General features: G+C 36.7%; 1 protein-coding gene across 6 annotated transcripts in view; it reads right to left on the bottom strand.

The window, feature by feature from the left end:
• Window positions 1-667: 667 nt before the first annotated feature.
• LOC117238562 (elongation of very long chain fatty acids protein AAEL008004-like) overlaps window positions 668-14,127 on the bottom strand; it is a 36,816-nt gene continuing 23,356 nt past the window's right edge. For 2 of the 6 annotated variants that reach the window (XM_033503570.1, XM_033503569.1), the window contains 7 exons: window positions 10,908-11,057; window positions 7,680-7,870; window positions 6,929-7,009; window positions 6,016-6,099; window positions 5,138-5,194; window positions 4,963-5,068; window positions 4,421-4,890 (listed from right to left, as the gene is read on the bottom strand). In XM_033503570.1, the coding sequence (XP_033359461.1) occupies window positions 4,421-4,890; window positions 4,963-5,068; window positions 5,138-5,194; window positions 6,016-6,099; window positions 6,929-7,009; window positions 7,680-7,870; window positions 10,908-10,965 (1,047 nt within the window). In that variant the 5' untranslated portion in view covers window positions 10,966-11,057. Of the gene's footprint in view, window positions 4,891-4,962; window positions 5,069-5,137; window positions 5,195-6,015; window positions 6,100-6,928; window positions 7,010-7,679; window positions 7,871-10,907; window positions 11,058-14,127 lie in introns of all 6 variants that reach the window. The other 4 variants (XM_033503571.1, XM_033503574.1, XM_033503573.1 and 1 more) reach the window with 4 other exon arrangements.

The raw sequence follows: 14,127 nt of genomic DNA, 5'->3' as shown, positions 1-14,127 counted from the left end.
GCGTGCTTATGTGCACAATTTTATATCGACTAGAGAGATTCTTTTATAATATAGAATTCATATAGGGATATGAACAGAAATTTAAATTTTTGTATTTTTTATCGAAGTAAAGGACCAATTTTGTAACTATATAAATGTATTTATTGCTGCCTATGGATTTTTCTACTATTTATACTGTTGTTGAAAATTCATTCTATTGTTAATATAAAGTTGTAGGAAATAAAATGAAATGTCTTCACATTAAAACAATAATGACCGTTATTGTAAGATTGCAAGTTGTATACGAAGCGGTCGCGGTAGATGATTCGCGACAGTTTCAAGCTACTATGTTACTATGGCGTTGATGGTTCTCAATCTTTCGTTTACGAAGAATAAAATTTTATCTTTTCATCGATACGTTTTAATTATTGTTAATTTTCTTTATGCGCAAATATGAGGTAACTGTTATTGATGCTGTAAGTTATGTTTTTATTTATTATATTATTGTTCCCAAATAGCCCGCGTAACAATCATTTAAATATCGTAACATATAGATTGAGAACTATTGTCTAAGAGACAGAAAATTATGAATGCGTCACATACTTGTAGGTATTAATCCATGCAAATGCACGTTGAAAAAGAATTGTTCTTTTCTATCATGCGGTATTTCACACAATGTACTGTATACTGTATATGCTTCAATCAATTTGTGTTTCAAGAACTTTTAATCTTGTCAATATCATAATAAATGTATCAATTCTTTTATTCAGTTCCTTCATGCATCACTGATCTAGAGGACTATATCAGCTATTTAATTAGATTACTATAGTTTCTTCTTATCTGTGCATAAGAAACAAGGGTACATAATTAAGTTCACGTTGTATATATAGAATGATTACTTTCATTTATGTACAATTCGATGCATAGACTCGAGTTTTAAATATGTTGTATTCATCGTTTTTGCGTTTAATTCCACATTTAATGTCTGATTAATCGTTTGGATCTACTTACGTACATTGTATTCTCTCTGTCGTCAACTTTTCAATTTGAAATTGAAGTCGTAAATAAATAATAAACAATTTTCTTTATTATCCCTAGAAAAATTAATTGCGTGAGCAAGTGATAAATTTGAATTGATAAGTTTTCTTGCCAAATTAGAATGTGTCTGATAAAAGGGGTACTCGAATATTATTCTCGAGATTTTTGTTCAGAAAATTTTGGTATAGTACAGGTTTTCGTGATTTTTTTTTATCGCATTAGCAGAACATTTGTAATAAAGTTTGAAAGTTTTCACTAATGAGAATTAATTGGTATCTTTGTATATTGTCTTTTTGTACAAAAGAAAATCTTTGCAAAAAAGAACAATTTTTCTTTAAAAAATATGAAACGTGAGACATGTTCGTTATTTTTCTCTAACTGTTCTACAAGTATTATGTACATAGCCGCGATTACAAAGTAATCATTAGTCTCGGTGAAGATTCTTTTTCATACGTTTTTTTTAACAACTTTTTATTCGTAATATCTAGATATAGATTCGTATATAAATTATCATTATGCGCGCGTTAATTTATGTTACCTGCTTTTACTTTTCTTTTCCTTCGCCGTTTTCTTTAACTTTCGACCTTTCTCGCGTGGCACAATAAGTGTTATTCAATAGTTTTGTTTCCTTTCCTTACGACGGTACAAAACTATCCTATCTATGTACAGAGTGTACGAAATGTGCAAAGCGAACGAAACACAAAGTGGACATTTTGTGCAAACCAATCGTATCATCATACTATCTGATTATATCTGTGGTACAAATTCGGGAATCGTATCTTAGTCGCTGTAATTTTATGGATAGATGTACAAAGAATTTCTCAGGCATACAAACATTTGTGATTCTCTTTTAGAAAGTGTGAGCAAGTATCGATAAGAATGTTGCATCGTGCAAGTACGCGAGGCACACAAAATTTCATAGTTAGAAAACATTGGTTTATGGGATATACGAATGATCTTCGTCACAGATCTGTTGGATTACAAGCATTCGCTTAGAAAAATAGAATAAATTTGTGCGGAATTCGGGAACTTGATGTTTGCGCTAGAAAATATAAACGTTTCTAGATATTCTTAGTTCTAACAATAATTTCAACAACTGTGATGTTGGAAAATTTGATCAACAATTTAACCCTATATAACTTCATGATATACGTACAAAAAAAACGATAAAAAACCCCTTGATTAATTCGGCTCGTTTGAAGACGCGTTCTGAGTTGAAACCTTAATGTCTAGATCACAAGTGACACGACGAAATATTTTGGTAATCACAGCTTTAACGCCAGTGATCGTGTTACAAAATGAAACGCGATCTCTTGCTTTTCGTTAATGAATTTTCGCCGATAGATCACCTCGCTGTTTATATTGAGCTTTGAATGACCATTGCGCGTAATTATCAGAACATTCCAGATATTAAGGCACATCAGTTTGCTCGCAAGGCACGGATGACGTTGCTCTCTTGTCCCTTCAAGGATTCAATGTTCGGTAATTGAAAACGTGAGTTTCCTTAGCTTTGCGCGACTTCGCGATACCTATAATATAGTCGGCATAAAAGCCAATCAGTGAAAAATCTTAAATATACAAAATCGGTTATTCATTGTCGATTAAATCATTAAATCATTCTCATCATCGATTAGTAGTCATTCTTATAGCTTAAATGATTAGTTTTGTACACTGTCTTGATTTATTGCTTCGCACATATTTCCTTTACCTTACATTTTTTTTCCGTTTTCTCCTTTTAATTTCAGCTGAATGGCTTTTGAGTCGAACATATTGAATAGATGATGTATTTTATGTACAATGCTGAATATGTTACACTGTACCTACGGCTGCCACGTAGATGAAGTATCTCTCGAAATCGAATATATGTATACGCCGGTATCGATGATTCATGTTCGACTGAAAGTAATTTTTATATATCGATTTATAACGGATATGCCTGAGTTGTGAAAAAAAAAATATTCACGGAATTAGAAATATTTAAAATATGTTTAAAATCAGTATCATTAGGAAATTTGCTATTTTTGATATTCAATCCTTTATAGAATGAGTCATTTAACGTCACAAGCGAAAAATTTTTCTTTTAGTTTTATCAATAGGAGAAAACGTTTTACATAAAAAATATTGGGTTATGATCTTGAGAAAGAAATTTTTTGCGTCATGATATATTTTCGATATATGTTTCTTCGTTATATATCGATATATTTTCTTCCTTAATCATTTTTTCGTATCATTGAAATTAACAGAGAAATTTTTGGCTAACGTTAGTTGACTCACCTTGCATACGGATATGAATTTAAGCCCAGGTTTCGTACCGTTTATGTAATCGTAAAACTTGGTATGAAAGTGCGTAGATTGTGTACTATAGATCGGCCTAATTAAGATCACAAATTCTGGAATAATGAAGTATAAATTTTCTAACACCCGCGGGATCCTAGTAAAATGCAAAAGAGATCTTCCCGAATTATGTAATAAAACAACGGTCGGTGGCATTGTTACGTAATTTAATCCAAGACTCACCGTTAACTCTCTTATATAATTTCTTGTTTTTATATAATCTTAGAACCTCGCGCAAACCGATGACAGTAAAAACATTTCGCAAGTAGCTATCGTCCGGACGTATTTGAAAAGTATGTAAATCAAAAAATGATGTTTAACAATGTTCATTTTCACGAAAGGGTGGGAAAATCAAATCGGGTTATTTCAGTCGATTTAAAGTGGTGAGAGGCCATTTTTACCTAGGGGTTCGAGGGCGTGCTGCGAAAACGCTGCAATTTCACTATGGTCAATAAAAACAATTATTCTACAATTACCGTTGCGTATCGTAATACCGCTATAAATTACCATGATTGGTAATGCGATGGCGATGAAAATTACTTTTTTGTAACTTTTTAACTTAACTTTTTCTACATATTTTTATATCCGCGATCTCATTGAGACATCGATGCAATTAGTTTTCTACGTGAGATACGATTACATGAACGGCAGTGCGGCTTCTTCGTTTGTTTGCTTCCCGCGTATACTCCTTTGCAGAGGGTGGGGGGTGGATTCAAAGACGAGTTACCTTGTCAGTCGTGGCAGGTGTACGTACAGCGAACCGAAGAAGGGTCACGAATACCTGAGTCACGAGGTCAGGGATCCGAGACATTGAGTCGCAACACATCCGGGAGTACCTTTGTACGTTGCTTTGTATCACACTCTTTTCCTCTCACCTTCCATCCCCTTTCACAAATATACGCTACAACGCAGTCGCAATACAGAGTAATTTTGTACTCAATGTTTTCTCCATTGGTCTCGAAGGATCATTGGACTGGAAGGGTGATAGAGCGAAGCCCGGATGCGACTCGAGGAATCGATGGAAAAAGACGAGATGAATTGATGACGGCTACGACGTAACGCGATCGGGTCACTCGGTCGTCGTGTATGATTTCCTAAGATTGAGCTCTGACGCGGCTAGGCTGTCGCCTTTCACGTAATAATCGGCCGCATCCCTTCTTCCCGACGAATTACTGTTTGTACCGCTCGTCACGCCATTGGCTTGATGGTTCTGCTGATGATCCTTTTTCATGCCATTTGCGACTGGCTTCCTCCTCTGTTGGTAACTTTGTTGGTAGAATTCGTTGAATAGGAAGAAGAACATAGTCGCGTGCAGACCGATCCACCAAACGAACGCCTTTGGGTAATTGCAGTCGATGAAGAGCAGTTGGAACGCGTGGATCATAACCGCGATGAACTGAATCATTTGGAAGACGGTCAAGTATTTCTTCCACCAGAGATACGGTTGCAATCTCGGACCCATCGCAGCTAACAAGTAGTATGTATACATTACGATGTGAACGAACGTGTTCAAGAGTCCGAAGAAAGTAGAATGACCGCCTGGAAGGAAAGACGATATATGTTAAAAGATATTTTTGCAAATATTGACGACAGTGAAGTGAATTGCCTTACCAGGTGTAAATTTAACGCCAAACCACACTGACATTGGCATGCAACCATGGTGAATAACGTGCAATGTCGACACGTGATCGTTCTTCTTCCTCAGTACGAAGAAGATCTACAAAAATAGGGGACAGTAAAACGACCGAGATTATCAAAGACTTCCAATTTACTTCCAGTTACTTACCGTGTCCATGAATTCCGTAAATTTGGAGAAGTAATACCACCAACAAGCGTGCACCATCTGCGCTTTGGAAAATATCGATTAGATAATCCCTTTAACGTTGTTCGTAATACGATGAACGTGGTAATAGGAGCAAATCCTTGGAGATACAGCGTTATCGCTAATAAATTATATACTCTAATGATGAAAAATTATAGAATAAATAAAAGAACAAGAATTGCAGATGCTCGAAAGATTTGCCTTTGATAGAGTTGCTTTGATGAACAGTCGTAACATTTTATTGCGCATCTTTCTGTGTATCCATTTGTGATAGTTATTAGGTGGTAACCAGTAAGTAATATCGTCGTGTGAATGGTGTCTATTTCAAATTTTTGTTTTCTACTCGTAGTCTGTTAAGTGGCATTAATTGCATGAAGCGGTTGTTTCGAAGTGTGTTAGCTTGCTAAATTAACTACAATATTCTCAAGTACTACGGAAAATTTAGTGGCATGTAGGCAGGAAAAATGATGTTATGAGTACAGAGTTGGGTAATATTGACAGAAGAGACTATGAGAAAAGAAAATATGAGAATTTTTAATTGTATCCAATCAATCGCTTGGAATATTGCTGAAGAAAACAATGTTAAAACATGTAACTGTACTCGAAATAAAAGTTTCACATTTAAATTGCATAGTTTAAAGAAATTTTGAATTATGTTTTTAAATTTCGAAATCTTCGAACTTTTAGATTTTTGAATTTTTCAATTTCAACAGAAACTTTGCCAACATTGTTATATGTCTTAATATAGAATTTATAGTTTTATCGTGTAACTAACAGATTGTGCAGAAGTTGTATTTGACATAGTGTAATGCATTTGCGTGTTAATGGGGAATATCACCCACCCTTAGTACTTGGGGTCGATCACTGTAGTCTACGGGTTGGCACCTTAGAGAATAGTCGCCAGTCAGCCATCCGGACATTCCTATCTGCAACCACAACCGCCCAGAGGCCATTCTCCGATCAATGAAAAGAATAAATAAACGAAAGAGAAAGGCATAGAAAAGAAAGGGGCGTTCGTGTGCATATTCTCAGAGAAAAATTAATCATGGTAATGGCTGGGACGCGACAGTGTTAATTAAGGCTAAACAAGAACGCGTCTTCGTCGACGTTCATCATTCCCCTACAATTTCAGTTCTTACCTATTTCTATATTCATCATTTTTTCTCCAAATTTTCCTCGGATTCAGGAGAATTTACGTAAAAGTTACAGGAAGTTTATGAATCGTTAATCAGTTTGTCATTTGATTTTTTCTTGATATCAATGGATTTAACGGAATAAAAGTTAATTCGGACTTGGACTGGCATGCAGGTATTCCAAGATGTAATTAGTACAGATTACACGATAACAACAGAAACAAGCAAATGTAGAAACGCAAAATACACAAGCCACAAGCGCTATAGTATAGTTTACTCCTCTTTCATAGATGGTTTCGTTCCCTGGTCGACTGCCTACGAAGCATAAGATAATTCGCATCATAGCACAATTCCACAATTTCTACAATCCAAGGCCCTTGAAAACATGAAACGTTCTATCGTCAAAAATATGCGTATACGTTGTCATAGTCACAATTAATGAAATTAGATTTGAGGATATAGAAGAATATGGAGCAGCAGATCAACGATATCTTTCTTTCATATATACTCGTACGTATACGCATATAAAAATCGTTGAACAAGATCGTTGGTGGAGGTCCGTCTCGTTGGAATGGCGGTCGATGATCCATCTGCAGAGAAAATTACGTATGACAAGACTTACCCTCACCGCGGTTGGATTGTTGCTATAGTCCACAGGCTGGCAACGGAAACTATATTGGTCCCACCATCCGCCCATCAGACTCTGTTTTTTTTTGTTTGAAAATTAATGTTTTATCTTGTGCTTTCCTCTGCATTAATCGAAGGCTTAATCGATCGAGTCCGAAATGCGTTCTTCCGCGAACTTTAAAATGCAGCACGATTACGACTCGGTTATTTGTAACCGCTGAAAGTGTTAACTAAAGTTTTGCCAGCCTTTCAAAGTATTGTCCAAGCGATATTAATTTGTCTAACAACAACGAATCGTTTAATTTTGTATACTGAAGCGAGCAACCTTTTTGCATCTTGCATTGAAAAAGATATCACGTAAGAGTTTATATAGTCAATCGTTTCGTAAATATTAATTAAGCAGTGCCATTGATATCGGTCACACACAATCTCGAACTCGATGAATTAGCCGGACGTTCGATGTTTTCGCAGAAATCATTCATCGTACGATGCTAGTGTGTAATTCTTGGTTCCCTGTGGCACATTCTGATACAGGAGAGACTGATTGTGCGTGCTTATGTACCATAAGCCAAATGTGTACCATCGCAGACTTGTTCATGCAACGAATATATTTTTGAATCGGGCAACACATTATAACGGGCAACAAAAATTCTTCAGACGACACGTTATTTGATACAACAAGATATAAAAAGGAGGGAAGAGGAACAAGTGCAACGAGGGACATTCAGTTGAAGTAGAAATGTTACCTCGTAGAAGAGCCACGCTGAGAACACCATTTGGAATAGATTATAAATTATCAGGGCGTTCTTCAACTGAAAGGGCTTCCTATTCTCCATTAGCTTTGGACCCAAAACTTTGACTCCGTATACATAGCTCAGGCAGATAAACAGAGTGGGGAACGGTGAACTCATCATGAACCAGTCCGTTGTTCTCTGATCTGAAAAAAATAAATTACAGGTATAACATTCTATCAATGCTTGATCGATTGATATACATCAATAACTTCAAAAATTTAATCAACGTAGAGAAAACTTCTAGGACAAATCAGTCTTCGGTCGACCGTAGTTGATGTTGCATGGCCAGCTGCCTTGGCGTAGCATTGGTGTATCGGTCTCGACCTTGAGGTGTCTTCACGTGATATCCTCCTATACTTTTCTCGTCCTTCAAAAGTTCAGTCAACTATCGCATTATTATACTATACGTTATTGTACGCGTTAAAACCAGTTGTAAAATGTGTTTAATTAACTGGTCTCCTGCTGGTTTTAATAGCTGACTGACCTTGGTGCGGTTTTATGGTGCTCTTTCAGTATTCTACCTTAAAACGTGATAAGTCGCTTCGATCGTGATATTTTCTTTGCTACGGGAATTTCTACTATTGAAAGTTATTCGGCGAATCTGAGAATACGGTCTCTTATTTGCGTGTTTACTGAAGAAGTTAAAAATTCTCCTCGAGACTGATGGCTGTATCTCTCAGCCGTGTGAAATGAATAATTCATTTTTGATGCAGGTTACCGCTGTATCACGAGAAATGACGTTTGCTTAATCGTATTTGCTCTCTAGCTAATAGTTTTTTTGGATCACATAATTTCTTTTCTACCAGTGATGTGTCATATAAGCGACTGATTTATGAGGCGTTATTTTGATCTTAAATTTATTGCTTAACCATACTTTTTCATCAGCACATATTATGCTAGATTTTTATTTTTTTTCCCCTTTTTTGTAAGTTTCTGTATCCGGTAACTACCTGTTGTTATAAACACATGTATTCTAACGGGCTTAACCCTAATAAATAAATAAATAAAATGGAATGAATGCGATAGATGATGCGATGGATGGATGGAATGGTCGTCGTCGTCAGATGGGTAGATGGGTAAAATGGGATGGAATGCGATGGAATGGAATGGAATGGATAAGATGGAATGGAGTAAATGGATGGATGGAATGGAATGGGTAGATGCGATAAATGGAATGGAAGTCGTGGAAGTCGATAAATGGATGGTCGTCGTCGTCGATCGTCGTCGATGGAATGGAATGGAATAAATCGTCGTCGTCGTCGTCGATAAATCGTCGTCGTCGTCGTCGTCGTCGTCAAATCGTCGTCGTCGTCGATAAATCGTCGTCGTCGTCGTCGTCGTCGATCGTCGATCGATCGTCATCGATCAATAAATGAATGAATAAATGAATAATGATATTCTATCCTTCCTTCCTGCACAAGCACTCGTCGAAATCTCCGATTCCGTGCTTTCTTAGTCGTGCTAGAAAACATGGATCAAGTCGTTCAATCATGAAACTTCTAAATTTCTGTTTCTTTATCGTTTTCTCGAGGAAAAGTTTTTATAAAGGAAAAGATAAAGAGACGAGTATTTTCAAGCATTCTTTAATATACGATAATAATAGATAAAAGTTATAAGTGATACACGCAGAAGGTTTCTCCTCTGCTTTTGAGAAAGCGTTGCGAAGTTAAAGAAACGTGGGGAGAAATGATATGTGGAATTCTGGAATTCCCTATCACCGATCCTTTGCAATATTAGCATGTTAGGTTTCTATAGAATCTTCTTCCACTGGGTAAACAAATATTTATGAAACTAATTTTTATACTGATATGAGTCGATATTATGCTAATAAAAATATAAGTTCTGGTTCGTTGAAATGTTAGTGATGGCAGATAAAAGCTCCAGATACCTAGCTAAAACTTTAAAATTTATGAAGTAAAGAACGAAGTCTAGAAATGTATAACTGTAGCTAGGAAATGGCGAAAGTTGGTAGCATTATGAAAGAAATCGGGGTTTAAGATAGTGAGAAAAGATATTTGGAATTTCGCTATATATTCCACAATAGATTTTTTATTTTGTAATAGTTTGCTATTGATGTTATTTGAGGAATAGTCATCTGTAACTTTTATTGCTTTAATTTTTATTTATTTGTGTTCATGCTTGCGTAATTTCAAAGAAGTTTCTATTCAGGATATACCCGCATTGCCGACTATGATGGATAAAGTCTGATTTATGTTTTTGAATTCTTTTGAAAAGTTTAAAAGATTCTTTTAAAAGTTTAGTTCTTGTGGAACCGTTGTAATCTTTGCTTATCTTCGCATTAAGACAATGTTACCCCTGTACAATGTGCTTACGTCGAAGAAGACATATATGTTTTATTCATTTACTTGAACTCTTGTTTGCTTATTTATATACAATAATGTACATATATTGATATTTTTCTGATGTTATCTTTTTGAACGTAGAACTCTACTTATATTTGATTATGTATATTATTTGCATATTTCTTACATGAGTTGTTACAAGCAACTATTCCCGAATGGAGTTATAATTTGTATTCTTTATGCGTTATTTCTTATATTAATGTTTCATTTCATAACTAAACATGCATTATACATGAATATTTTATTTTCCATCGTAAATTTTGCGTCTCTTTAATTATTATTGACATTATTCTCATTATTTTTCTTATCGTCATCGTTTTTATGTAATACTTTGTTGCTATTGCAAAACATTTATGAACCATAACAAGCATACTCTTAAACATACGTGCTGGTTAAAAAGAAATAAGGATGGAAGAATCATCGATTTTTTCCAACTTTGTTCAAATAGAATCTAATCATTTTACCCAGCACAATCGTATCATTTTTATTAAGAATAATCCAATTTCCATATTATCCACAGGGGACACTGGCCATGAATTCTGATCAATTGCAGATATTCCGTCTAGACCAAGGTGAAAAGCGAAATGAAAGCAGAAAAACGAGAATTGAATGGAGAGAGAGAGGGTTCAGCCATTCCTGTTCTTGCTTAATAAAATCGCTTCCAGTCACCAGTTGGTGATCGTCGCTGAGATGTTTCTCAATGTTTAAGGTTTGTTCACAATGTTTGGAAGGTGAAAAACTTCAAGATATCGTAAGATCTACATCTGGCCATGTTACGCGTTTGTAATGTACGTGTACGATCTCATTAGAGGCTTACCTGCATTTTTGTCGAGTATCTCGTGTAGCCGGTCTACGTACTGCATTACAATCGACATTTTTCTTGCTTTTTGCCAAGAGAACCTTAACAAGATATTTTCCTGAGGTCAGAATCAAGGGTGTAGATTTTCACGACCAGATCCACGAGTTCCTGAAACGATCAAAGCATGAAAGAATCATCGTCGCGGTCCAAGAATGAAGGTCGATTTCGAAAGTGAATTGAAACAACATGAAGGACGCTGTGGAAAACAAAGCGGGCTCCTTGTTTGGGCCATAAAAATTCCCATAAAAGCGTACAGAAAGTGCATTTCACTCTTCGATAAACGCGTGTGGAAGCAACCTCTATTATTTTTTTATAAAAGATCTTTCTCTACGTCATAGAACTATACTTGAACGTTTTAAAAATATTTACGTAGAGTTAAACGTACGATAAGATTTAGCTTAGCATTAAATATAGAACAAGAAAGAAAAAGGAGGGACAACTGTGAGAATAATTTAAAATCGGATAGCATGGAAACGCGTAAATTCAGCTGGCTCGCGAATAGTCGGTTTCCAACTAAGTTCTGTTGTTCCATGCGTGAATGAGGGCGTATTACTTAACGTCGACGTAGAGATTGACCAGTTGATTACATAAAATGTTGTCGATTTGTGTCATGATTTTCGGCATCGACATTGAGTTAGAAGCGATTTCGCATGTGCGTATGTGCGCACCACCAAGATCGGCTCATGATCCGAAATTCACCGCGTACATTCGCTTACGAAAGTGGCCACATAATTTTTCTTATGGATTACACGATTGAATAGTCTCGCGCAACTCATGGGCCGACCATGAATTGTCACGGCCTTGAACCACTACATCCACTATAGTTTCGTCGTTTCTAATAACGATCAGTCAAATTTCACTCGTGATCGTAGCCAAAATCGGTGATAGCTATCAACTTGCCCCACACCTATGATCCATAAGTATGAAATATCTGTTACTTCTGTTATCCTTCCAACTGGAATCCAGTTAGATTACTGAGTCGCTGCAGTTAGGAAAGGAGCTATTAATGAAGTTTCTTCTGCTAAGAAAATGAGATGATTATCACGAAGAAGCGTTAAGTGACACGTGACAGGATGTTCGTTGATTCCTCGAAACGATTTTCTCGCAAAGAATTTCGAAGATACGGAAGAGGACCTTCGCGCGAGAAGATAATTACTTGTGCCTATACAGTGGGTGCCAAAGATGATTGATCATGTCTCTGTAAACTAACTGGCCAGCAACTTATCTACATCCACCCAGCATGCTCTCTATGCTGGTGGACGGTTTGGTAACCCGTTGAATTTCGCTTTCAATACAACTCGGTCGACGAGAGAATTCTCGTCAAGGCCAATCGAGAACGGACTTGAATGGATGTCGTCATTTATCATCGGCCAGCCGGTCACCGATTTGTATACGGACGCGGAGTCTCGGGGACTACCCACTATTTTAACGTCCTACCCTTTCTTCTCCTGTTTTTCTCCCTCTCTCTCCCTCTCTTCAGTCAAAGGAAAAAACCAGAAATCAAGATTTGTCTTCGTGGATGTCAAGAAAATTGACAAATATTGACTATGGAGTTTGCACAACGCGCCATATGTCGTTGATCATATCTGTACAGAGTCTATTAGAACCAAACATCTTCTAATTTGTCTAAGTTTCTTGTTCGAATCTATTTAACTCGAGTTTCCTGTTCAAACATTGGACGAAGATTTTGCACAACGCAAATTAGAGCCCTCTTGCACAATACTTTACTAATAATATCAATAAATTCATACAGATTACAGATTGTAGATTGTAGTGCTTTGTAACATTATTTTACAGTTGCATTATAATTCTTCCGTGGAATAGGATAATCAAATGACTTGTATTTGTCGAATGAGAGATATTCATTGCGTTACTACTCCTTAATGTCTAAACTTCTTAAATTCATAAATTTATTTATTGCAAGAAAGTTACATAAATAATAGTAAATTCTAAGATAGAATTAAAGAACAGCAACTGTGTGTTATTACTCTTCTGTAACTTTTAATCGAACGTGGCTTTTGAGAACGTCTCATTTATTAGAATCAACTTCTAAATAACTTCAAACTTGTTACTTGTAAAATGTCACTAATAATCTAATGCAACTGTGCAAGATGATCCAGGTGTCACAGATCATCTTTGTACAAAGCCTATTAGACTAAAAACATTCTCATTTTTTTCTCATCCAAATTTGTAAAACGTGATCCGATTTGAAAAATTTGAAAAAACGTTTGATAAAGGCATCAGCGTATTGTAAGTTCTAAGACATGACAGGGGATAGGAGTACCGATCCAGCGATAAAGGTATCGATTTTCGTGCCAAGTAGGATGGAGCGTCGACAATGATTCGTCGGCTCCGCGATGGATCGCGATCGCGTGGCTCGATCGTCTCGTTCGCTTGCAAAATGAAAAGTCGAAAACGCGCCGAGCAAGCGAAATACTTCGCGAATATATTGCGAAAGCTGTATACATTATAATGGGCCAGGCGCAGAAAACGGGCCAGCGGCGACTCGATGAGTCTTGGTGGGTCTCGATAGCACACGAGGACTCGATGATTCGGTAGCTCACGGTGGCACACAGTGTCTCTGTGCGTACGTTACGCAAGGAATCGTTCGCTCGTGCCTGCGCTCGAAGCTGTGCCTCGACACTGGAATCGTCGTTAACTATGGGATGAACAAACCACTGACCTCAATATCCACGCCGGCTAAATGTTTCGTTTCACTGGCAACAACCGCAAGAAACGACGCATACTGTTGTAAATTAATGCACCGCGGTGACTCGATCGCGATTTACATACGCTGTGAGATAGGTATACTTGACAATTTTTTTTTCCGTAACTTCTTGGGACAAGGTTATATTTTTTTGAGAAAAGAATAGCTTCGTCTAAAAAGTATGATATCCAATCCGTCTACGGTGAACGGTACGAGCGATTTGCTTTGCAGAAATATAAATCGCGCAAACGTTCGATTCGCCATACATATTGAGGTATCGTAGATAGGAATCAAAAGACTTACGAGATGATATTTACAGGTCAGTCTTTTTGACAGTATCGTGGAATCACGTTGTACAACTGAACTGAGACATTGTGACACCATTACGAAGTAATTGCACAATCATACGTGACCCATCGTACTAGACTGTTAATTGCTGAAAGGTGTTAGGTCGCGTCAAGGTTGGGAACT

The sequence above is a fragment of the Bombus vosnesenskii genome, unplaced genomic scaffold (genome assembly GCF_011952255.1).
Source record: "Bombus vosnesenskii isolate JDL3184/JDL3185 unplaced genomic scaffold, Bvos_JDL3184-5_v1.1 scf7180000013542, whole genome shotgun sequence".
NCBI classification, from domain to species: Eukaryota; Metazoa; Arthropoda; class Insecta; order Hymenoptera; family Apidae; genus Bombus; species Bombus vosnesenskii.
This window is presented reverse-complemented; position numbering and strand designations above follow the sequence as displayed.